Here is a 27,230-nt window from a genome sequence, read left to right as displayed (position 1 = left end):
ATTCAATTTATGCAATTATTAAACGTTCTGAGATACCTAAAGTCAAAAGTCAAGCATTTTTATATACTATGGAAGGCTTATATTAGTTATAGTCAATTCATCATAGAAAAATATAATCATTGTTATTAATCGAACTCACTACGTTTTATCAGAGATGTATTATACATGGTAATAATAAATTAATGGTATCTTTTCTCTATGGTTTTATCTCACAACACGTTAAATCTATGATTTTTTTATATTTGATGAAATTACTTGATACATGATGTATCAATATTCTTCTTCTTTGATTAGGCCTTATCCCAATCATATGGGGTTGGCATTTTCCTCCTTCAGTCGTATCGTCCACAAAATCCTGTTCATCTCCTCCCCTGTCTCCAACCCTTCTCCTGTAGTTCAGCCTCTACTCTGTCTCTCCACCTCATCCTTGGCCTTCCTCACCCTCTCGTGCAACCCAAATCCAAATCCTGCACCCTCCGTCCTACATAATCCTCCTCACGTCTCTGCATCATGTATCACTTATATACAATAAATTAATTTGATTGTAACGGTATCAGGATAATAGTAAGTTAAGAAGAAATCTTCTATGAGCTCTATTAAAAAGGTTTTTATGAAATAAAACTGTAAAAATTTTAATAAAACTGTGCTTTAGATCCAACCACCCAACTTGGAGAGAACTTGAAAATCATTCAATCTTGTATCCATTATGAATTCTTGAGATTTATCTTGAAATCTAGAGATAGCCCTACTAATCCCACGCCAATAAAAGAGTGAAGGGAATAATTCCCTTGAATTGAATTGATAATAATTAATTGATATAACATAACGTTGATCAGAGCTTAGAATTTACAACTCTGTATACTGTTTTCTGTTACAGGCTTGTTCAAGTAATGCGAAAACTTGCTACGAGCTGGTGTGCGCTGGACGAGTGAATGGAGAGTACACAGACACCACTCACGACTGCAAACGCTATTTCAGGTGTGAGGGAGGAGAGCTGACATCCATCGGCCACTGTGCCCAGGGCCAACGATTCAATGGAGCGGACTGCGTCAATGCATCAGCAGTTGGATGTGGCTCCTCCAAAGACATGGCAGTAGGCCTTTCGGCAAGACTGGAGGACCGCTGCACCGGCTACGATGACGGCGTCTACTCAGCTGCTGACATCAGTTGCAAACAGTACTTCCTGTGCAAGTCGGAGAAGACTCTAGTCCAGCTAGAATGTCCACAAGGACAACGGTTTGATGGACAAAAGTGTATGGCGGCTGAGCTTGTTCCGTGTTACTCTTACTGTACAGGAAGAAAGGACGGCTACCATGCAAATTTGAAGAAAGAATGTCGAGAGTTTGTGAGATGCATGAATGAGCAGACGATCCAAGAAAAATCATGTAGTCCAGGAACGATATTCAATGGAGAAATGTGTGTGCCAAAAGACATTTACACTTGTCCCAGTTTCAATGAGAACATGAAATCTTACGACCGATGTGAGACCCTCAATAATGGATTTCATACCAACTACCTCACTAGTTGCACAGATTATTTCGAATGTTTCAATGGCATAACACTTCACTATCACACATGTAAGGATGGAAGGTGGAACGGACATCAATGCGTTCCTTCCCAGGATTTCTTTTGTTCACCTCCAGAAGAATCACCTGTTTGTTCATCTCGTGGAGATGGATTATATGCGGATGAATCACCAGCTTCTCGATGCAAGAAATACTATTACTGTACAAAAGGAAAACAAATTCGTATGAAGTGTGAAGATGGTAAAGTTTTTGATGGAATTGCTTGTGTATCTGAAGACTTATACAAGTGTCCGATAAAAGAGACTGAGTGTTCAGGAGATGGTGAAGGATATTATATGGACCTAGCTTCAGGTTGTCGAGCGTATTATTATTGTTTGAATGGGGACAAAATATCGTACGTGTGTCCTGACAATCAAGTGTTCAATGGTGTGGAGTGTGTTGAGTCGTCTGCATTCAGTTGTCCTTCCAACTTCAGTGACGCAGCTGTGTGTGAAGCAGCTGTCAATGGATATTTTGCTGACATGAGTAATAACTGCGAAAAGTACTTCTACTGTGTGGACGGTCGAAAAGTAATGACATTCAGTTGCCCTGAAGGAGAGAGGTTCGATGGTTACCAATGTTCCAAATGGCAGCAAACAGCTTGCCATAAAACATTACAACTGCCTTGTCGCTTTCTCAAAGACGGTTACTACATCCAGCCTGACAGCGAATGCCAAAACTACTTCCGATGCTCGAACCGAAAGATGGTTGAAATCCACACATGCCTTGACGGCTATTCTTTCAACGGAGACGCATGTGTTCCCATTCCACTCATTTCCTGTCATAAGACAATGCTACAGCAAAATGAGAATCTCAATACGTGCAAAAAGCACAATGATGGATTTTTTCCCGACCTGCAGTCAGGCTGCCAAAATTATTTCTACTGCATTAATGGAGAAAAAAGTGCATTAAAATGTCCTAACAATAAACTATTCAATGGAGAGGTTTGTGTAGATGAAAAGACCTTCCTCTGTCCTAGATATACCGTAGCGGAACAAACAATAGATGATTTACAAACTCAATAAAACCAATTAATGAGCTGATAATGAGCAGTAGTGATAATATTATTATAAAGTATTTATTTTTGTTATTAATAGGATATTGTGTTCTAATTTATAATATACTATGTATAATAAGAGTAAGTTCGTTCTAGAAACTATACACACTGGAATATTATGACTATTGATGAATAAAGAGTGTCAGAGGAATCATATATATTTTTACTTTTCCTGTACCTGTATGCGAATTTAATGTTGAGATAAACATTTCCTATGATTTAAGTTTATTTTCATACCATAAAATAGTATGTACGCAGATTCATAATTTCACATTTTTTTATGTTGCTTTCAGCAAAAAGATTTCAGAAAAGCATATCGGTGAGACAAAGAGCAAAATGGTCAACTTTCAAATTATAGATTGAATCCGAAATAGTGTTTCAAAAACATGATGTTGATTTGTGAATAATTCTTGAAATACGCATGTAATTGAATAATTGAGGTTTTAAATAATTATTAGTCACTTTTTCTAATGTAATCCAAATATATTCTCTATCTAACATCAACATAAGACAATAGTAAAAATAGCAATTATATAATTTATGATTTAAAAATAGCTTAACATAAGTTTAATATATTTTTCTGATGTATCAGTCAAACGATGTATATATTAATATATTATTAATTAATCAAAAATCTAATGGTGAATGAAATTGCAACATATTATTGAATAAAGGATTTAGTTGGTGAACAAATTATAGAATTTGAATGAAAAATTCAACTACTAACAAGAAAACAGTAGTACCTATTATTACAATAACTAACAAGAGAGGCAATAACGGAAGTTGAAACGTGAAATAATGTTCTGTACAATAAGTTGAAGCGAGCGGTTACCCACGATTAATCTATTTTTGACTATTTAAATTCTTCCAAATAATTACATTATGCACATAATATACAATGCGATACAATATCTAGAAGTTTAAAAAGTCTATAATATGTAGCTTAACATTTACAATATCATCATAATCACCATCAACTCCAATACAGCCTAGGACAGTAATGTGAGAAAATTACTTTCTTAATAATTTACTCAAATCATCATCTCATATTGGATATTGATCGCTTAGAAGGATCATAGAACTTGCCTAGACAACATCTGCACATTTTTCTTAAAAATGGCAGAAATTATAAAAATATAACAAAACTATTAGTGTTTAGATGGATTTGAACAAGCTCAATTTGATTAATAGTAATCCTGAAAGATTTCAAGGATGCACAATTGATGAGATCATTTTATTTAGTGGCAGATAGTAATAATTTCGAAAATATAATTCAAACCAATTCTAAACATTGAACAATTTTTCCTGCAGTGGATACAGGTTGGGTAGTTTCTTACGTCAAACGCATTGATTTATCGAGTTTAGGCAGTAGGAAGTTGTATAATGTAGTCTGGTAGTTGCAATTTGTTGCCGAGTTCGATGCAAGTAGGTAATCAATATGAATGAGAACATTCATTATTCAATCACATTCAGTGAATCAAAGACATGATCCCGAATATAATTACAATCCACTAACCGATTTCATTCATCAAAACATACAAAATGATCAATGCCACTTTGTATAAATCACTAACCATTTATAATAATCAATGAATTTCAAGAAACATTTTATCAATTCAACAGTGATGGTTGCTAAATTGTGATGTCAAGGTGTACTTTGAAAAACTACTTCTGTTTGGACATACCCACTAAAAGGTTTGAAATTGTAATTATAATAATATTCATTAATGCTTAGTGGTCCCTAATAGTAGCACAAGATGGCGAGCATTCGGTTTCATGGAAATCGGTGTTGTTGGTTGCAGGCTCAAGGATCGTAATAACTCATTCGATTACAGAGTTTGCGGGGAACATACAGTGTAGGAAGCTAAAAACATTCAATTAAACACCTACGATTATATTATATCACAAACAATATAAATGAAGCTAACGCAATACCCTAATTTGGATACTGCTAATATTGGTGATACAAGCTGGTTCAGCTAATGAGACTACGCTTTTAAATTGAAATTTGCATGAACAGTTCATGCTCACGATGGCACAGTCTCTAATTTACCATAAGATAGATACACAATATTTCAATCAGATTCAATGATTAATACATAATATATATATGATTCTTATAATATTTCTAGGGGATGTGTATTCATATGCAGATATTTCTCAATGGTAGAAATATATAAACAATATTTCTCACGTGCTACATTCAAGTTAAATTTACAATGATTGCACAATGTTAAAATGGATAAGCCACCAGTAAATGTTAAGTATCCTTTCAACTTATCTGAATCGGACATACTTGGAAGAGCGAGTGAATTCAGACAGTGACAGTCGGAATTGGAGATGCACAGCCAAATCTGCAGTCGGGATCAATCACCTGCAAGTTCAAATATAGCATTTTATTTTCAAGTTTTCCTTTTTCTCTTATAAAAATAATTGCGAATTCATCAAGAAAAATAAAACTTGAAATATATTAACAAATACGAAATTGGCCTGGGCTTTGACCAAGATATTTTTCTCAGGCCATTACCGTGTTTCGGATGCAAAACATTGTGGATGCCCCACGCTTTTGGAAACTTTTATAGATGACATTTTTCCAAGTATATCGATTTCGATACTATTAAATTGCCAAAATAAGATAAATTTCTGAAGAAAAACTTTGTAGCCTAATTGTTTTTGAGATAGAGGATACAGAGCCTAAAGTTGAAATCTTGCAAGCGATCAATTTCCGAATTGGTAGCAAATAGATTCATGCAAATTTGAGGATACATTCAGCAAGATATTGTTCTACTCATGGCATATTTAATGCTTTAGATCTTAGAATATCAATTATAAGAGAATTTATTCCAGTTTTGATGGATAACTCGAATTGGGTTATTTTTTAAAAGAAATAAATTTTCCTAGAATTGCTATTCTAATAAATCATATAAGTCATAAGATAAGCAATATCCTGGAGAATGTATCATCAAAATTTCGAGAACTGATCAGCTACCAATTCGGAAATGGATCTCCCCAAGATTTCACCCCCATATCTATAAAATTAAAAATGATACAAAACTTTTCCCCTGAGAAATATGAGTTCCATTTTTGGAACTTGATAGTATCCAAATTGGAATACTTCAAAATACATCGCAAATGAAAAGTTTCCAAAATTGAGGTGCACAACCTTACAAGTAGTTGCCACGGGAGAGACCCTGGAAAAAATAATGTATGACTTGATGAGCTCTTACACTAGACCTGGTCATTCAATATATTGACAAAGTTCCTCTGGAAGGAAACATAAAAGATTGTGCAAAAGCTTGGGTTATTGTTAAGACTAATTTCATGAAATATTTTACTTGATATATGCTTCAAAAAATAGAAATGAAAAATTGGCTAGATTCAGGTTATTGTTGAGACTGAACTAAAAAATATTCAAACCCCCAAAATTACGGTTCTTTTCAGTTTTTGATCTTCCTTCTTGTATTTATATTCAACTCAAAAACCAATATCAACCATTTGAAACAATTTTCTCTTATGCAATATTATAAAGCGCAGAATTCTGCAGCGATATCAATATAAAATACTAATTAGAATTGAGCCTACTACATCTTTATGTGATAAGTTTTTAATAATAATTATTTTTATGTGAGATAGTATACAGATTTGCTTTCAAAGGGACGAACAAGTGAATCAATTTATTAGCCAACGATCTAGATCTATATACATTAATAGTTCCAAGAATAAATACTAAAAATTTGAAGTTGATTGGCCAAAGCTTTCAACAGTTATTCTCAAACATAAAGACGCTAAAACCCTCCAGTTTCAACTCAGAACTCGATACGCTAATATAAAAAAATGAGATACCTTGCTGTTCTATTGGAGGAACTTTTGATGAGCCGATTTCGACCAAAAGTAAGGTATCGTTTTCTTTGTTTATCCGATTGGGTGATTTTGATTTTGATCTTTACATAGTATATAAGGTAAATAGGAATACAACATAAGGTATATACGAATGTATCAACGAGTTGAGAATCTACGAATACATTGGATTTTAATGCATAAAGAAATTAGAATTAGTCACGAAGAAGGTTGAAAATATAGTGTAAGATTACTTACTACTACTACAATAAGGCGGAGATATCCCAGACTTTGATGAGCCGATCTTGACCAACAGTAAGCAGTCGTTTCCGTTGTTCATCCAAATCCATGTACACAATACAATGTTTGGCATCGTGGAATGTAGCCAGCGAAGGACGACTGCAACATTACACTTTTATTAGAGTTAAATAATTGAGGAAAAGGAATTGTAAGAGTTGCTGGATTTTCAGTTAGAATAGCATGTTCCAAAAATACCAGATCAGAAAACTGGAAGATAATTAGTTGTTTTTACATCTTTAACCTTCCGGTAGTCGCGCCCTACTCAATCACACGAGCAGTCGCGTGTTGTATTTTATACAACATCCAATTCTCCAAGTGTTATGTACTCTATTTACTGTCTAAACATATTAATTAATATTGTATAATTAATTTTCCATCTTCTTGGATTATTTTACACCTATGAACATTTGCTTGATTACAATTTCATAGCCCAATAAGGTACACCAAACAAAGCCATCAATTCTGTGTTATTGGTTCGTTCACAGTCCCGTATACAGTCTTTCCCTATCTTATGCAAAGTGCGGCTTATGCACTGTCGCGACTAAATAGCACCTAAAGACTGAACCATTGCTCGGTTGATACTGTAACTCAGTGGAGTGATGGGGAGAAAGTTTTGGAATGCGTAGGCGACTCATTCACTGACACCACCCCATTCAATAGTTTTGTGCAGCAAAAAAACTGACACTGTTGTACTTTTTACAACGGCGCGAATGCCGGAAGGTTAATATTAACACATTTAAAAATGACCTACAGAAACAATTTTATTTTATGGATCTGATTCGATGATAGAAAAATACATTTTATAAAATACTGAATTGAAATTGCAGTGCTGGATTAGGAGGAAGGATAATTGTTTCTCAATGAAATGACACATCAGAAATTTCCAATCGTCAATACAAAAATGTTGCCACAAAAAGTGACTGCTCTCAAGATAGTTTCGCCATTGTTTTACCGATTTTTCGGATTATATAAAAAATCTGCTCTTTTTGAGTTACTGATATTAACAACACAGTGCAAATTCAAGTGTTCACCATTAGATAACGTTTTCTACAATGAATTAATTTCAGTTGCTTCACTCTCACCGAGTTCGTACAAATGACGACGAACATGAAAGTGCCGATGGCTAGTAGCTGCTATGCCACTGCGCTCAGCTTGCCTTCGCTTTGATTTGTGTCGATCGGAGACGTTGGACATACGGCGAGCGTCTCGGTAAAACTCTCGGCGAGCGGCGAGAGTGTAGCCTAGGCATCAGATATCGTTATGAAACGGATCAAGACTGTCACAAGTCAGTTAGTCCACCGTAAGTAATTTAGTGATGAATCTAGAAGTACAGGTTTACAAATTGTTATCCAAAGCCGTGATTAGTCTACTTGTAGACTATCTCTTGAAAAAAATATTTAAGAATTGTCACGAAGTGTTTTGTGACGAAGGAGAGAGAGTCAAAACGCATGGCAATCTCGGAGTTTGATATAAAACGAAGGAGTGTTTTTTTAAACGCATCCCTACTCTTTCTCCTGTTTTGAGACAACAGCTAAAGAGGAGCAGCTTAGGAATTGTTGAAGGTTGGTTAAATTTGAGCTCCTTTCGTGGTAGGAGACTCTGTTGTAATTCTGTTTTAAGCTCGTGATTGGGCTGGTGGTTGATATCCAATCCTGGAGATCAGTCGGTTTGATTCCTCGTGGTTTTGCTATAGTGAGGTCCACGTTATAATGGCAGTAGATAAAGATAGGAGAATAGCGATGCCGATTCTCTGCATTAATTAATTATATTTCTACACTGTCAAAAACATAATTGGCATCGTTGTGGACCTAGAAAAGGATAGTACCACCGGCTTTGTCGAATGATAGACAAGGATAGCAAAAACAAAGTTGATCAAATACTGTCATTATAGCGTGGACCACACTATAGTTAGAGCTGATCCTTGCCAACGAAAAGGACAGCTTTCGGACTTCCGAGACGATAGTGTTCGCGACCCTCGTGGCGCACGTGGCGGTACAGCAGACGGTCGAGAACCCCTTCTCGACCCTAGTGCACGAAGGGTGGTCATAGCCCCCACGGTTACTGTGATGTGCTAAGTTTCGGGACTTGAGAGTACTTTGGAGTGAGCATACGTCTGTTCCCTAAACCCACCACTCTTTCTAAAAATTTACCTTTCCTCATACCCCTTAACCCCACGGCCCCATACCAAAATACCCAATCCTTAAAAGCAATCTCTTACACCCTTTGGCAGGGGAACGACCTCGGCTGTTAAGCAGTGGCGTTCTCCGGCCGCAAATCGCATCTCCTTTTAGAAAGTCTTCTCAGGGAAGAAATAAGGGTGCTCGTCCGCGCATTTTTCAACCGGGCAACAAGAATCGCGCGTGGCGGAGAAAACACCAGGCTGTCCAACCCTCACCTCCTGGCCCCACCACAAACCTTCTGAAGCTAGCCGACTGGAAGGAACATCCAGGATATCCATAAATCCAGGTCACGTACCTAGATACGTGATAAAACTGACGCCCACGCGTGGGGCTACGAGTGAGGGCAATACAGCGCAAAATATGAGCGATCCCAGCGACCAAGATGAACCAAGATGCCGCAGAGAATGATAACTCATGCATGGACCCAGGCGCGGTATGCGATATAGTCCGAGGTTGGAGACTGTCATTTGATGGACAAGGTGACGCACCTTGCTTCATGGAGAGGCTACAAGTCTAATGGGCTAAATGACAACTATTTTTTGCTTTACCGGAGATACTAGAAGGTAGAAGCTGCCTATGGATGAGAAATCGCCGTGAGGAGTGGAAACGTTGGGATGACTTCGTGGCGGATTTGAAAGTTCGATACTACCCTCGCACATATGAAGAGGACCTCGAAAAGCAGATATTGGCCCGAAGACAACGGTATGGTGAAACAATATATGAGTATACAGAGGAACTCTTAACTCTCATGAGGAGGAGAAGTGAATTCACTATTAGGAGTAAAGTACAACGACTATAAAAACTTATTACCTCGAAACAAATTGTATATCCGAGAATCTGAAGTGAATAATGTTGATGACCTACTTATATTAGCTCGACAGTATGAAATAATAAAATCTGAGGAGGAAGAGTTGGAAAAATCTCCTCAAGCTCGTGAGCACCACGGTAAGGTCGCGACTGGGATTACTGTACAAAAGGAGTGTACCTCAATGAAATCTTCAACAGTTGATACTAAGTCAGTTTGCTGTCAATGCAAACAAATAGGACACTTAAGGTATAGGCCTAATTGTAGGCATACAGGCACGTATAAGCACGTGAGTAGCACATTTTGCATTAAACAGAAAACCAATAATACAACGTATTATTAGAATGGGAGGCTAGTACGGTAAAAAAGTGCAAAGAATCCCTGAATTCTAAACTTCTTAATAAATTGCTTGCAACATATTCATATTCAATCACCTATTTTTTTCAATTAGTAGCCTAAGCTATATGGGTAGTAACTTTTAGTTATCCTATAAAACAATTCCATGAACTGGATAAATGGGAAGTTGATGGTTTATTTTTCAAACTCATTCAACAAATAAAATTAATTTAAAAATTAATGTTTAAAACTAATGCAAGACAATTACACAAACCAATTTGAAGTATTTAATTTTTCAAATAAACTTGGATAAATACTGACTCGACATCCTTGAGCTGGACGTGGCAGGGGTCGCAGACGCGCACCGGGAACTCGAAGCCGAGCTGCGGAATGGTGTCGCGCCGCACACTGCACCGGTCGCAGATGGCGCGGCCGCACGCGCGACAGTGATGCTGACGCAGGCCGATCTGGCGCTGGTCCATCATGGCGCGCACATTCCAGAAGAACGGCCGGCCGCACAGCTGGCAAGTGTTGCTCTCCACCCAATCTGGTGTCTGCTCAACACATCAATCCAAGTTACATTTGTCTATGCCACAACAAATTCAATTTAATTTACTTCCTGTACAATGATACAGAGTGTTAGTTATGTAAAACGAAGAATAAATATTCTCCACATGGGTTATCGTGTCTGTGTGCAAAGAAAAGTCTAAATCAATTCATTTCAAGATGTCAAGAGCAATAAATAAATAATAATTATTGATTTACTGAGAAAAATGAAGTTGAAGCCAAGAAAAAATACATGAATAAACTGACACAGCACAGACTACATGAAGATAAGCGATTGAGAATCGAAAAATGAGAAATCTAGACCCAAGATTTAAATTAAAAGATGGTAACCGGTAACCCATTGAAATCTAGAAAGGAATAAAGATTTTCAAATGATCAGGGAAGAAACTACTTCAAAACACTGTATCCAAAGAAACTTATATTGGCGTATTATAATAACGGTTGGCCGACCAAAATTGATTGGCCTGATTACCTGGTTACTAATGAATGATTTTGAGTAGTCCACCAACCCTTGAAGGCGGTTGTAATTAGAGAAATTACCTTGGTTTTTTGGTTCTCTTTTATATGATCATTTATTTGTGGATGAGAAGTTGTTCGTCGAAATAAGCCCTATTAGCCACTCAAGTGATACACGCATGTTGAGAGTTTCTTTTACAATAGTGGAAAATGTTAAGCAAATTTAAACAATATGACTGGTTATCTGCTATATGAACATTTTTCTATTTGAATGAGAACCCGACATAGAGTGTTGTTCATCACCATAGACCACATTATACACTCTAAAGTAATAGATGAAGCATACAGGTTGAAATTTTCTTCTTCAACTTTGAAAAAGAAAAACATACACACGAAAATCTGTGAAAGATGACAGATTGATTGTTCGCTTGGTCTAACTCTGCCAAAGCAAATAATGACATCTACTCTGTTGTTTTCATTTTCTCCCCTTAACTTATAATACCTAACATGAATGAGGCTACTTATGATACATAACATGAATAAAGATATTTATGATACATAACATGAATAAGGCTCACCTCTTTACGTTGAGCATTCATATCCCAAAATACAAGAACGGAATCTTCTCCACCAGAAATCAGCAAGTTCTTATGGAAAATGTAGCCCAGCGAGGTAACTTTACTCCTGAAAAATAAATAATATTCCAAATTGAATATATATTATATTTCAATAGTATTACAGTAATACCTTACGCAAAATAATGTGTAATGATGTTTCCAAGTGAGTCAAAAGTTCAATCAGTTAATTCCTAAAGAATTCTTACATCATAATATTTTTTTACTTAAAATTCGTTTAAAATTTAACATGAAGGAGCAGCAAGAGTAACTTAAAATCAGCCGAAGAAAGTTGGATGGGTTCTTACCATGACTAGAGAAATTGTGAAAAAGTGAGAGATATTTATAGCTAATTATAACGAAACTATCAATAATTGAGCTTTCAATTGAAACAATCAATTGAGTTTTTTCGACCAGCTTACATCTGGCGTAGGTTGGATAAAATAAATTTCTCGTAAAATGCCTAATAGATACGAGCATCTAAGTACCAGAGTAAATTTCAACTTTTGATTGATAGATGCTGGTACTTTTTCAACTGGTAATAATACTCATACATATTTTCATTAATTTTAATGAGGAGAAGCTTGACTTGTTTTGATGATACAGTCTGCAAATAAAAAAAGGAAGCACCTAACGGTTCCTCACACAATAAACGTGAACTAGTCATATGGTCCATAGCTATTGGCTATTGAAAGGCTTTCCTTATTCAGTGCATTGTTTATATTGTTCTACCAATGAATTTTCAATATTCTAGGCAATTCGGAAGATGAGCAAGAATGTGAAAATTGGTTCCGATTCGCATATTCATATCTCCAAACTATAATGTTCATACCAACATGAAGCATAATATGTTGCTCAGTTTGAACAACAAACATTATGCTCAAGATTGAGCAACATTTCTTCAGTTAATCACATGATAGTTAGATTTTATAGGTTGGATACTTTCGCTAAATATCTTCAAATAATTATCTAAGTTATTTATACTAATACAAAACAATGGGAATATATAGTGGAATACAAAGGATACTAACTGATGGCCCTGCAGCTCGTAGGCGGTGCCCTGCCGCCCGCCAATGTCCCAGACGATGACCGACTGGTCGAAGCTGCCGGAGAAGAGGCGCTGATGGGCGGGGTCCCAGGCGAGGGCGCGGATGCTGCCAGTGTGGCCCTTCAAGGTGGTCGACACCTTCGCGCCGCTCGCGTCCAGCTTCAGCATCGTGATGACGCCCGAGTAGTCGCCCACGAATGCAAACTTCGACCTCGAGTCGAATCTGAGTACAGCACAGTCAAGGATGATTTCGTGCATCACAATATGTACCGGTACCACCCTCGTGCCATAAGATATTATGCAAATACAGAGTTATCCAAGGAAACGGGATGATTTGCTGAAGCTGTTGCTCAAAGTAATAACTATAAGTTGTTGATTTTATAGAGTAATTGAAGTTTGTTTTATGTTTTTTTCGGAAATTTAATCATCAACCTATCCAAAATTAAAACTGATAGTTTTATTCTGATGTGGAATTTTCAGATTCTAATAGTTTGGTATGAAAATGAATATGGACTATTCAAGACAAAATTAAGAAATAGATGTTTTGGGTTATATCCTGTTTTTTATTTTATGAAAATTGTAGCCTATTTGTTTACTTGTGGAGAGATAGACTATGTGGTGTAATACATTTACCTAGGTCAGCTGCTTTCATTTGAAAACCGTGGAGCAAAAGAGATGAGCCACCGAATAAAAAAGAGTTGGCAGAAGTATTGGGCTCAAAGAAAAAGCGTTGAGGAAATGTGTGTACCCATCAATTTTGTATGAAGCTCAGACCTGGTCACTCACAGCTCAACTAGACAGGAGACTGGAGACAACACAAACAAGGATGACAAGGAGCATTCTAGATCTGCGCTTGCACCAGAGAACCAGGAACACCGAAATTTTGAGACAGGTCAAGGTGAAGTATCTGCAAAAAGAAGCACACCTCATCAAATGGAGATGGGCCGGCCACGTGTCAAGAATGTCAGCGGAGCGGTGGGTGAAGAACTGCACTGATTGGATACCGCTTGACTGAACCAGAAGAAGGGGGTGTCCAGCTTGAGGGACGAGATGGCACAGAGCGTGGGAGATATGTGGCTCACCGTAGCCAGATATAGAGAAACATGAAAGAGGATAATCGACGAGTAATAACAAGCTGTATGTAAATGAAAATTGTAATTTCGTCAACTATTATTTACCTCGTATGAGAGGCTTTTGTTCTGTAAAGAATGTCAATAAAGCTTATTTATTTGTTTAATTCACTCAATGAATAAAAACAATTATTACAAATAAAAAAAATCACCGAGGTATAACCATTTTGAAACGAAAGATCATTCCGATCCTTCAGATTCAAAGACAAATTTTAGGTAAGTAGAGTGCACGAATGACCTCTCATCAAGCCATTCTTGGAGCCTGGCCTGGATATTTGACATGACTTCCGCAGCTTGAATACAGGCATTGCAGCTATTTAGTCACAATTCATTGCTGAGGGCTTCAATGGATCTGATTGGCTAAGGATGGTGTCAACTGCCCTGAATATGGGTTTGGGGGGGGGGTGTGTTGAGAAATGAGTGTACCCACAGTTTTAGGTGAGTTCGGAACTGCGGGGAAATGATTTTCATTCAAGCAAAACTAGGGTCTCATTTCTTTATGTGCGATATGACTGTCTTGACTGTGAGGAAGACCACTTCTAAAACCACTGATTAAAAATAATTTATTTTCATGCATCATGTGTTTTGTTTTTGTAGAGTTATAGTTCTCTCTTAAAGAGGAGTGACAAATGGGTGAATCGGGAATCAGGAGAACAGGTCAAGTTATTGCTTGTGATGGCCACTTCATTCACCCTATTCAGCAGCTAGCGAATCACTTCTTTGTGGATAAATGAAACTTTTATAATTCAATTTTTTTACTTATCTAAGAATATTGTATCGTATCTTATTCATGTACTTTAGTTCCCTCGGTTTAAAAAGATTTTTGACAAATATTTACGAAATTATCCCGTTTCACTGAATAACTCTGTTATGTTATAGAGAAAAGACAGCATAAGCATTATGTTATATTTTCCCTATGGTTATCTATAAAAAATGCGAGTACATTTGTAAGAGTAATTCATGAATTATCAAAATCTAAAATTACTAAATGCTTTGGTTATAGATAATGGGCCCGTTCTGTATACATGGAATGTGGTAAATTGTCCGATTCACAATTTACCAGGTAAAAAAATTCCGCGTTCCATGGGAAGAGTTTTGACAGATTCTGTTCCAGAAACCAGTTCCAGTTCCAAAATCCTGCCCCACAGTCGAAGTGTAGTAAATTGTCCGACCTGGTACAGTTCCAACTATCTGAGCTCTCATCGGTCGATTATTCTAGTCTGCTTGCTTCTCTGCGCATGCGCTGATAGTTTGTTTACCATAGCATAGCCATAGAATACATAACCAATAATATGATGTTTGATAACAATTCATTAAATGAATTTTTTTCTATAGAAAATTTGAGACTAATGGAATAAAAGGAATGCACACTTTTCTAGACGGTAAGTTTGAAAAACAGCCTTTCTTCATTCACGCAGCTAGTAAATGACACATTTTAGTGTAAATCAACTTTATATGTGCGCGCCAAAAGCTTGAACCAACGATTTTGAAATGGCGTTCCATGGGAACATTTTGCACTAGTCACGGGATGGAACAATTTACAATTGGAACTGGAACAATTTACTATACACAGAACGTACACAATTACTATAGTTTATGTGAATCAACAAACGGTTCGATCCATATACATAGTGTACTCGTATAACAAAGTTAATTAAAGCTTCATGAAGCAAAGCGTTAACGTTATAAACTAATTACAGTTACTGCATGAGTTTACTAAGAGTGATTTTTGAATGGAAATACTAAGCAGAGCATTGATGATACATGAAATTGAAAAAGGGTGGCGAAAGGATACACAAGTGCAGTGAGCCAAGCATTGGCGTTTGTGAAGTTGGAAATGGCTCGACCGGTCTCCGTGCAGTGCAGATAGAAGATTTTGTCACGGCCTATGCTGAGCAGCCAGTCCAATGTCAACGAGAAGTGTATAGCGGTAACTCGGCCTTGGTGTGCAATTATGTCCCTCACCAGATTCATACGGTTGAAGTCTTCTTCCAACCGGAACTCCTGTAACGAAAACAAAACGCATTGAGAAAATATATTTTCAGAAATGATCAAGCATCGGAAACAGAGTTTTCACGTTAAGGAAAATTTGTGGTTTAGTTTGCATCGAGCATTTAAGAGCATTGTATTCTCTCAACTTTCTATCTAATATGTTCCAAATGTTCAGGAGAGTTAACTTCCATGTTTAGAGCTACTTGTATGAGCATAGAAGCCCCCTATGGGTAGGGGAACAACCAACCTTTGAGTCGAACATCGTACTTAAGAATTTGTTGAAAACCAGAATACACCCTCAGTATCCCTGCTTGTCGTAAGAGGCAACTAAAAGGGACCCCCTTTCAAGTGCCCTTCTTCAAAAACCTTTTTATTTCTAGAATGACACTTTTCCATTGATTTAGTTTTGTGCCATTCTTTCTTTCTTTTTCTATTTGTCAGCCTTCCTTGGCCATATTCTTACTTCTTCTTATGCCAATTCAAGGTGTGATGTGGATGGGTGGTGCTTTTATATGGTGTCTCTAACGGTGCCTGCAAGATTCCGGGCGCCCTCCTGTAGTATTTAACCTTGCTAATGGAACTAAGTTTTTGGGTCTGGAGCTGCAGTCCAACCTAAAGTGGGAATCGGAAATTAAAAGCCTTAGAAGAAAGTTGTCCCATGCACTATTTGCTTTGAAGACCTTGAGGAATATTTCAAACAGAAAAACAGCTCTTGCGGTCTATCATGGGTACTTCATGTCCCAAGTCCGTTATAGTGTGATATTTTGGGGAGGCACCACAGGATATCTGAATATAATATTTAAAATTCAGAAGAAAGCGCTGCGAATAATTGAAGGTATTAGCGTAAGGCACTCATGTAAACCCATATTTAAAAGATTGGGTCTGCTTACAATGCATGCATTGTATTTTTTTGAGATTGCTGTGTATACGCATAGGAATAAGAATAATTATTGTGACAACATAATATCCCACCCATATAACACTAGACAAGGAGGTTCGCTACTTCGATATCTTGTGCATAGGCTGACATTGGTTGAGAAGGCGCCATTCTATTCGGGTATGAAGATTTTAAACTATTTACCCAAAGCCCTGAAGGATAACAGCCACGAGAAGTTTGCTAGGGAAGTTAAAAAATGCTCATTGAGGCTTGTCCTTACTCACTTGTTGACTGTTTTGAAGTATTCTGTTGAGCGGGTGTTGGCTGTAGAGTGGGCTCTCGAAGCATTGTTTCTTTTGAATGTGTATAAAATTCTGACGTGTCACATGCTGTGCGAGCTCTGCTCAACTAAATGTGACAAAAATTAAACTAACTAACTAACTTACTTACCTGAACATGCGGGGCTCCGCCTGGGAGACTCCACTTCCCTACCTGTTCGTGTGAACCACATGATCAAACCAAACCCCAAGGCAACTCCAGAAGTTGCCTTGCCTTCAAACCCATCGGGATCTGCCCCATCAGGGCAGGTTCGTCAATATGAAATGGGTGCTTCAAGAACACAGGAGGTACCGTTGCACTCTTATGTAGAGGCTATCAACATTGTAATGGCTTCTACTGATCACAACATGGATGACGTGAGCTCAATCACTCCTTCCCAACTGGAGAGGGAGAATGATCTTGCTTTCTTGCAGAAAAGCAAGAATCTTCAGGAATGCCTGAGGATGCAATAGAACAACCGAGCAGTTTGCGGGTGGAGAGACCAAGCCTCACCACTGCTCAAAGAAGGGCGGCCATTCAGGCAAAACTTCTTGGGAGAGGTGAGGCTTTTGACCCTGCAGAGTTTCGGAGGAGGAAAAAGAAAAAACTCAAGAGACCAGATATGGGTGAAACTCCAGGCACAAACGTGGGTCAAGAGGCTGAGTCTAGGGCGGCCAGTCGCCGAGCACTAGTACCTCTACTAAGGTACTTGGGACACACAATAAGCTCCCGTTGACGTGTGGGGTGCTTTAAACCTTTGAATCCTTGAATCTGTTCCTTCAAACATAACATAACCTGAACATAGAAATTAAAAATCAAAGTACCCGTATAACATTTATTTTTACTCAAAATGTTTAGAACTTTCAAGTCATTTTCAATTGTGAATTAATTTAACAATAGACATCGATGCTTTGATTAAGGAATCAATTCATATTTAAAAGCCCAAGAATTACTGTATGAAGATAAAAAGTAAATGTTAATAAAATATTTCTATTTCTAATTTTTGTATTCAGGAAAGTGCCTGGCCAGATGAATATTTTATGATCAACTTCGACTATTCATAGAAAAAGCCTATACAAAAAATGTTCAACAAGCCTAAATATTAAAAAAAAATAAACTGAAATGATAAATTTCCGTACATCTGGATGGAGTAATATCACAAATACTTTGCGTGATGAAAAATGTAATACACAAATGAATAAGACTACATTTCACAATACAAGAGGGATATTTTCAAAATTGTAGTCTCATATACTCATAAATGAGATAGTCCAGAATTACTTTCTAAGAATACCTTATGTTCTAATGTAGAATATTTCATGTTATTCAGTATTGCTTCCATAAATTCATGACAAAGAAAATGAAACACAAGAGAATGTGAATATAGTGAGTACTTCTATTGTTTGATAAAAAAATCGATCAGTATAATGACAGAAAGTAAATCTATAAAAAATAATGAATAATTGATTATTTAAAGAGCTGAGCTAAGAAGAGCATATGTTAAAAAGGATTAAAATGATTTCATTCATTCATTCATATCGAGAAATGAATATTTCTCACGCTAGTTGTTCATCGAGTTTATTATGTGTATACTACTGTGATCAGCTTCTCATAATTCAGGATTTCTCAGTTCTCTATTTTATTATCTAATAGATTTTTAATTGGAAAAATTATTACCGATATTATTCCATTTTCGCGACCAATGAACAACTGCCTTGTTTCAGCACAGTAGTCGAGGGCGGTGGGGGCAGAGGTGCTGCAGTGACAGATGCTTGGCCAGTACTGGCCTGAGTCCCGCTTCAGCCACACTCGTACAGTTCTGCAACCAAAAATCACATTTTAAACATGACAATAATTCAAATTATTCAGAGATTCACAATATTAATGCAGCCCAAAACTCTAAACATTTTTTATAATCATCCACTGATGAAAATTTTAAAAGAAAAATACTAAATAGAAAGTTTGAAGCTTATTCATTTTTGATAAAATTGAGCTCGCAATTCCCATACTTTATTCTAAAATCACATTTTCTCTTGCAATATCTGACGAATTCATTCTATAAGTTCTATAATAGTGATACCGGTATTAGAATATCTATAACAACTTGAAAATTGTTGAGTTCTGTTGACAGGGAAAATGTGTAATTGATTAAAGCGTGCCTAACCGGCAATTAGGAGGTACCGGGTTCGATTCCTCGTCTGTCAAATAGTAGCTCTCATCGAATTTCCTTCTAACTGTTCACTCTGTTTTCAATATCTGCAGTAGCAGAAGTCTTCAGGGTGGTTGACAGCATTTAATTATAATTATTTTTTCATAAGTGTTAGCTATCCTTACAAAAACCGTTGACTAACCACATCGTTATGTGAACCAGATTAGATCACGTTTTATTTTTTAGGTATGTTATCTAAATTCTAAAAAACTGATAACATTCCGTAAGTGTTATTTGAGTAGGAATGTAAAGCAATTATTAACTATAGGAAACCCCAGATTTTTTTTTCTTATTTCACACATCCAACATCGTAGATTAATTTATTACAAATTTCCAATTTACCATCAATTGATTGATCAATTACCACTAAGTTAGTCGTTAAGGGAACCAATTCAAGTACATCAAATTGTATTTTTTTAGGGCTACTCTTGAATAGAAATAAGTATAAATAAATTTCGTTTGATTCAACATTATCAATATGATAATGGCATCATAGCCAAAACACGTTGTGAGTAAACAATTTAAAAAAGGGTACTACGATTTTTATTTCGATTCAAGTACAGTATTGAATAGTTGAAAGAAATTCTTTTTTAAAAGGAAACTTTAGGCTACCATAGAAACATATTTATTTAATGTGTTATTGTAAATGAAGAATACATCACTTAGGCTATTGGATAAAATTGTATATTTTGTTTCAAAATCGTAATTATTTTTTACTCCACAAAAATAAACACAATCAACAATAATTATTATGATCATACAGTACAGAAAGAATTGATACGGTTCATTTCACATCAGATGAATGATATTTGCTCGCTCATAATACGAATCCATTGTGTTCTGTGTATTGTAACTTGTAGCACATGTTCATCAGTTTAACACAAGTGAAAAATTAATATACCAGGTCGATGACTAAAGATTCACATTAGATAAAATTATTATGATAGGATTAAACGATGATAGACAAACTATAGAACGAGACAAGAGCATTTCTCGATTAACTCCAATAATTGAAAAAAGAGTGATACATTAATTTTTATTGTTTTATAATTCTTTTAATTCAATGCATGGCGCAAGCCATAAGAAAAAAACATAGTTTGTGAAATGTAGATTAGTTCATTGTCTCCCCCAAAATAGCTTTATCCAGACAAGCTTCCTCAGTTGAATATTTAAGATAGACCTACAATATTTCAAAATGCATAAGAAATGCATTCTAGAGAATAGAAAAATATATTCATCATAATAACGATGAATATGAATATTATAACAGATTACAATCGAGGAGAGACCGTGACAGCTTCAGATTACTATTGTTTCATAGAATTTATATTTTAGAACGTGTGAATCATTAAATAATCACTCAAAATTTATTCTGAGAAAATAATAATGACATTTTTCTGTGTTTTCAAAAGTCTATGAATACCAGCGAATAAAGTGAAATATCTAGTATATTGGAATAGCTTCATGCAATCAGAATAACTTTAAGCAATAAAAAGAATGCATTTACTTGTAGCATTTTGTGCAAGTTTTTCGTTTTGGATAATAATATTATCAATATATTCCAGATTCCATTTAAACCCAATTTTAATTATTTCTCAAACTGCATTGAGTTTCTCTGAAATCTCTCCGTTATTCTGAAAAATCAAGTACAGTTGTCTTTGTACTTTGATAAACAATAATTTGAAGAGTTTACATCAACATTTCAAAAGTTCATGTGGTACCAGTTCTGAAGTGTTCTACCCCAAAGATTGAATTTAGGCGCTCATGTTTCAAAAAGTAAGAATAATACAAATATTTTTCCTAAGAGAATCATCCCATTTTGGTAATTTGATAGTATCCAAATCAAAACACTTTGAAAAATGTCACCAGTAGAAAGTTTCGAGAAGCTTTTTATTGATGCACCTTGATAAGAAAGTGTAAACGATTTTGTTCAAATCACATTTAGCCGGGTATATTGTCAAGCTTAAGGCCAATTGCACTTGCGCCTATTAAATTTAATCGTGATTAACCGCTGATTAATGACGTTATCGCACTGTCATCCGCTTTTGAATTGATTATTTTAGATGGCATTTCCTAATCACTGTTGAATATAATATACATACGCGCAACCTGGAGCAATTTTTAAAAATTGTGCAAGTTTTGATTGTAAAATGGAAGTTCAGCCATCAACCAATATTAATGTCTCAATAAAAAATATTGTGTTTGCAACTTCGTTGAAATACACTCAAGTTATTATTCATGTAATGAATGACGTCACTCAAGTTAATGGTGTTTAATACTTGAGTCGAGTGAGCAAATTATGCTCGCCGTATTACACCAGTAAAGTTAACGATAATGACCAAGATTTTATCAATAATGAAAACTATTTTTCCTCATTCCATGAGTAAGGTCTTTTTCTATCTTAATAATTATCAACTTATTGTATATTGAAATAGGAAAATATAGTTATGTGTAGATTCAACTGGCTTTGCTATCTTTGTATTTGTAGCCTATATGTGGAACGGTGGAGTTAATTTTCTGCAAGCATCCAAACTTTCAACCTAATTTTCGGTTATTCACCATTAGTAGGTTTTTCAAATTTCAAGAAACTAAACCTCAGCTATCACCTTATTCTTGGCTCATACCTTATATGTGTCGCATCAACTGTTAGAAATTTGCAACATTTGTTATCAAGGTTCAATAACGTTCTAATTTAGCGTGACTGTGCTCAGTTGCTGGTGCATGAGGGATTCAGTTGACCCTTGAACCCTTTGGGGATCGGGTCTCGCTCCGTACTGCATCGCACCGACCGCCGCTTGATGCTAGTTATCATGGTGAAGGAAAAAGCCGCCAACCAGGGAGAACCATAGCACCTATGGTGAATCCGTCCCTGGAAGTAGCCTGGCCTATCGGTCTACAGTCAGCTGAAGGCTCCAGACTAAGGGAGGTCTCCTGGACCCTCCGTCACTGGAACTAGCTGGGCACAGTGAAGCCTCTGGCGGAGTTTCAGGGTTTTCCAATGGGGTCCAGACTTTGGGATGCAAGGATGCTCCCGTCTCTGAAAGTATCATAGTATGTCGAAACTCCCCCCCCCCACCACTTGACCACTCTTTCTTGCCAAACTCATATAAAATAATTCACAAATACTTGGAATACAAAATTCAGTTTCATAAATTAGAAATTTACTAACAAAATTACAAAAGATTTCATTGAAACTAAATAATAATCTAATAATATTATTGGCGTTGCCAGCAAAACGAAGTTTTTGCGCTAGCAACGAGCATTCAGTAAGCACTCCAATTTGAGAAAAATAGAAAAAAGTAACGGTATGAAACAAAAAAATTTAGCAAACACTTCAAAAAAAATTAGCATACACTTTCAAAAAAGTAAAAGAAAAAACATGATAGTGAAGTAGTTCATAGCATAAACATAAACAAAATATAATTCGTTGAATAAATATTCATTTTGAAATATTAAGAATTTGAAATACAGTGCAGGATAGCATTATATAAATTGAATTGAGTTTGAGAGACAACTTTCAGGTAGTAAAAGGGGAAATAATTAAATAAAACATGAAAATGAAGAATTGATCAATGCCTAGAATTAAAATATTTTGACTGCAATATTTTCGGTCTTGATCCAGTTCTCAATTTTTGTTTCAAGTGCTTTTGAGGGTTTTATTTTTATAACATGTTCTGGAATAATATTTTTTAGTTTATTTACTATAAACTTATTTAATGGCAAATAAAGATATTGTATTCTTGTATTCTCCTCGGTGGACATGCAAGTGCCTACCTTGGAGACATACACAATTGAGGACCACGAGTATTTTTCCAGGCTTGTAGACAAGTTAGAGGATGATAACAATTAATACTTTCTTGTCAGTAGGCCACGAAGGCAAGACACAACGTCAACGAATGTAAATAAATAAACAGTACCTGACTGTTACGTAATACTATAATATTCATAACACTCTAATCTCCGACAAGAAGATGAATCAAGAAACATTCATTTTTCTATCAAAGAACTCGTTCAGCTTTTAAAGTGGGTTTTGTACCAGCCAATCATACATCATTACCTTGAATATATTGTTGAGAGGCGCAGTTCGGAGTTCAGGTGACAGCTTATTAAATTTTTTTTGGCCAACAATCTCAAAGCTGTTCAATGACTTTGACAGTCTCTTATGTTGAATATTAATCTGCCTAGTGGTATGGGAATGAACATTCTCTCTAGTTTCATACCTGTGCAGATTTTCCTTTGCGTGTATTGAAACAGAATATATAGCCTAGATTGATTACTGTCAAAATTCTGCTATTCATAAACAAACAGTGGCAGTGTTCTAAGTATGAAGAGACAGTGATAATTCTAAGGGCCTACTTTTGCAGAAGTAGAATATCGCCTATGTGTGCTGAATTACCCCATAATAGCAAACCGTATGACATTATGCTGTGGGAAAATGAGAAATATGCTTTTCTTAAATATTTGCTCGATACCTCATTGGCAAGACCTCGCAGTAAGAAGATTACTCTGCACAGCTTGGTGCTTATATATTTCACATGAGGTTCCCATGTGAGTTTAGGGTCCACTTGGATACTTGGCTATAATCTGCCCGGAACTGAAGCAGTGCCCACGTCTGGGCTGTGGTGTGTTATGCTGATGACACCTCAATGCTGGATATCAGTGGTGACATGACTGACCTGGGCAGAAAGATGTGTGCTTCTGAGAGGGCTGTTGCGAACTGGTTTCGGGCAAATCTCTTCCTTATCAATAGTGATGAGACCCAGAGAATTGTGTTTGGCCTAGGAATGGAGTACTATATGATTTCCCTCCAGTGAAGCTCCTTGGCTTTACTCTGGACCGTAAACTTTCCTGGGGTGGGCACATTCAGGTAGTCTGTGGCAGGTTGAGCAGGGTGCTGTTTTTGCTCAGGAGCCTGAGAAGATGTGTACCAGAGGCCCATCTCCGCATGTGTTACTTTGCCTTCTTTCAGAGTGTGATGGCATATGGCATCACCTTGTGGGGTGGTGCCTCTGAGGTAAAATATATACTGCTGGTGCAGAAGAAGGCCACCCGGATTCTTTGTGGGGCTCAATTTTTAACGCATTGTAAGCCTCTTTTTGTGAGTGAAAAGATTCTCACTGTATTTTTACATTTACAGGTCAGCTATAAAGGCATTCCACAGTGTCCGTACTTTGCCTACCAGGGGTGATGTGCATGATAATGGCACCAGAGGCAGGCTGTGGCTGGACCTGCCATATTGTAGATTGGGGAGGACCCAGAGCAGCCTCATCTAACAGCCAGCTAAAATTTTGAACAAGCTGCCAGTTTCAGCCAAGACTCTGCCAGAGACAGTCTTGAAGAGGAGACTGAGGGCTTTCCTTCAGGAGAACACCTTTTATTCTATGAGGGAGTTTTATGATTGTGATCCTCGGACTGTGAGTAGATACTTCTTGCATTAGTCTTGCTGCTTTTTGTGTTTGATGTGTTTTTTGTTCTTGACCTGTCTTATGACAGTTTTTTATGTTCTTGACTTTTTCACTTGTGGCCATACTTATGACCACGCCATAAACAGAAACTCATTATTATTATCATTATTATGGGAATACGATAAATACAAAATTACTTTTGAGTTTGAGGGATGTGCGGAGCAGAGAAATGGAGGGTGATCGGCTAATTACAGTGATGAATAATCATAGAAAGAAGCGCAGTTGGCAATTTGACGATTGGACTCAGTTCACTCAGTGCTTTCAGAGAGGAAACATTGTATGCGTATCATGAGTAGTTGAACATTCACTACTCTGGCCGCTTTACAGTAAGGCAACATCGCCGAAGTTCTCTCTGCTCCAAATGTTCCTCCAAGTCAGAAGTAATTTTCTATGGACTATAGGCGTTTCTGTGGATGATTCCACTGCAACGCAGGCTAAACTCTTCAATACTTGTCTACCAACCTGGCAGTGCCTTTAGATGGAAGTTTGCGCGCTCGTACATCGCGGTATACGCAAAACGCAGGTGACCACTTGGAGGTGTGGGATAACGTGAGGCCATGACCAATGTGCTAAGTTGCTAATGTATAAGCCTCATGCGTTCCTTTTAATCGCATAAAGTTATTATAATATTGGCTTAGAAGAAATTTCAGTTACGAGCTGGTATTACAGTGCGTTTATAAAAGTAACTATAAAAACACAAGCTTGTTCATCAAATTATCTCAAGGCCTATAATTATTTTGACTAACATTTCAACTGATCCTCACACCTTGTATGTATTTACAACGACGATTCTGTCTTTGAGATTCTGGAAAATTGAATAGTTAAAATTCAATAATAATAATAGGCTAGTTGTCAATAAAATTGATAACTTTTTATCTGGCCACACAGCCTAACTAGTTTTAAACCCATCTAACTTACTGCCTTGTAATTGCTGCAACCTAATAAAATAAAAAACCGCTTATGACAGTTCAGTTAATGTGTAATATTTCCTACTTGAGTTTAGCCTCAATGTTCTAGGACGACCCAACAAATAGGCCTAGTAATATAACTAAATCAATTGCTAACTTTTGTTAAAATAAATTGAGAAAAATTTCAACTTTGTACTGGCACAATTACAATACTCAAAAATCGAAAATTGATTGCCATTCCTATTCAACGATGCACAGCAGTTAAAAACGCCGTTTTATAAAGGTATGAGATGTTATAATAAACTAGGTACCTACCAGCAGCGCAGCAAACTATTGGAAATACTGTAGGCTATAGCATCTAGGCTTTATAAAAAAGTGCTCATTGATTAAACATTACAAACATTACGTACGCTGAACAGGCAACGTAGGCTGTTGCCGAATTTTGATGTTAATGTGACACTTTTTGTTCATGTTATTGTGGGTATAGACATATACCTAGAGCAATATAGCCTAATATTGCATAGATTACATTCATAATTTAGTTAAAAACAATTCATATTTTCGAATAATTTTGAAATGTCGCCAGTCATTTGAGTGATGTGATTTTTTACAATTTGATTAAATATGACAACTTACCGTAATAGTAAAATTAAAAAAATAATTATGAGAAATAAGCTAATAGCCACATTAACATAGAACATTGAGAGCTTACGGTATGGCAAGGGGCAAATATTTACCACAGTCACTTTTTTATAAATAAATTATAGAAAACCAAACTTTATAACCTACTTCTTCTGTGAGTTAGGTTTTTACTAATTGAAAAATTATATTTTAATATTAATTCATGAGTTTGCTGAGTTATTTCTATAATGAGTAATTGTGAAACTGTAGAATTTAGACTAATATATTCGATTTTGTTTGGGCAAAATTTGTGACAAGAAAAGTAAAAATAATTTGATGAGCAAGCTTGTCGAATTTCACTATACTTGCAGCAAGTTATGCAAGACAAGATTTACTTGTTTAAACTTAATTTTAAATGTTTCAAATGTTGAAATGATGTCAAGTTACAAGACTTAGCAAATTGCATAGCATATAAAGTGAGTACAGTTTAGTAACTTATTTGATTAAATGAGTAAGCAACAGCTTAAAATCAGCCAACCTCAAAATCTTTAGCTAACCTTAACATCTTCACAAGTTTTAATGTTATCAAATCAACTGGAAAGTAGACGTTCAAGCTTTGACTTACCTATCATCTGATACACTTATCACACCATCAATGCCAGGAATAATAATAGCTTGATTTATATCATCATTGCATCCTTCTAGCTTAGATAAAAGAACTGGCTTTTTTGTTGAGTTGAACCTTTCTCCAGAATTACTCACTGCAGGTTTGATTTCAGCTGCCATATTATTTTTTGAAGAATTAAAACATCACAAATCACAACAATAATTACAATCCTAGCCTTTGTATTTTGTCGGCATAAATATAAATGAATTTCAGAAACAAAGTGACTGACAGGATGACAAGAAAAGTGACAACACTGATGAAGCAAAGTAAAAATAACC

At 36.2% G+C, this 27,230-nt stretch overlaps 2 protein-coding genes across 5 annotated transcripts in view; one reads left to right on the top strand and one right to left on the bottom strand.

Moving 5' to 3' along the window:
* The window catches only part of LOC111064331 (chitin-binding domain protein cbd-1), a 12,013-nt gene extending 7,473 nt beyond the window's left edge, over window positions 1-4,540 (top strand). For all 4 annotated transcript variants that reach the window (XM_022352043.2, XM_039423486.1, XM_039423487.1 and 1 more), the window contains exon 4: window positions 878-4,540. In XM_022352043.2, coding sequence (XP_022207735.2) covers window positions 878-2,590 — 1,713 coding nt within the window. In that variant the 3' untranslated portion in view covers window positions 2,591-4,540. The remainder of the gene's footprint in view (window positions 1-877) is intronic.
* On the bottom strand, window positions 3,085-27,230 carry LOC111064332 (WD repeat and FYVE domain-containing protein 2). Its single transcript, XM_022352044.2, has 8 exons — window positions 26,911-27,230; window positions 18,760-18,901; window positions 15,691-15,899; window positions 12,749-12,988; window positions 11,682-11,787; window positions 10,402-10,634; window positions 6,718-6,858; window positions 3,085-4,996 (listed from the first exon to the last, which is right to left on the bottom strand). Exons 1-7 carry the CDS (start codon window positions 27,069-27,071, stop codon window positions 6,723-6,725), a joined length of 1,227 nt encoding a protein of 408 aa, XP_022207736.2. The 5' UTR covers window positions 27,072-27,230; the 3' UTR covers window positions 3,085-4,996; window positions 6,718-6,722.

Source organism: Nilaparvata lugens, chromosome 3 (genome assembly GCF_014356525.2).
Source record: "Nilaparvata lugens isolate BPH chromosome 3, ASM1435652v1, whole genome shotgun sequence".
In the NCBI taxonomy this organism is placed as follows: domain Eukaryota; kingdom Metazoa; phylum Arthropoda; class Insecta; order Hemiptera; family Delphacidae; genus Nilaparvata; species Nilaparvata lugens.
Note: the sequence above shows the minus strand (reverse complement) of the source record. Positions and strands in the feature narration are given on the sequence as shown.

Bases quoted from the DNA above. Each gene is read 5' to 3' on its own strand.
- LOC111064332 (XM_022352044.2), bottom strand. From the start codon at position 27,071: ATGGCAGCTGAAATCAAACCTGCAGTGAGTAATTCTGGAGAAAGGTTC. The intron at 18,902-26,910 runs GTAAGTCAAAGC...TTTTGGTTGCAG, and splicing joins ATAAGTGTATCAGATGATAG to AACTGTACGAGTGTGGCTGA. The intron at 12,989-15,690 runs GTATCCTTTCGC...TGCTGTACTCAG, and splicing joins GCTTGGCTCACTGCACTTGT to ATTCGACTCGAGGTCGAAGT.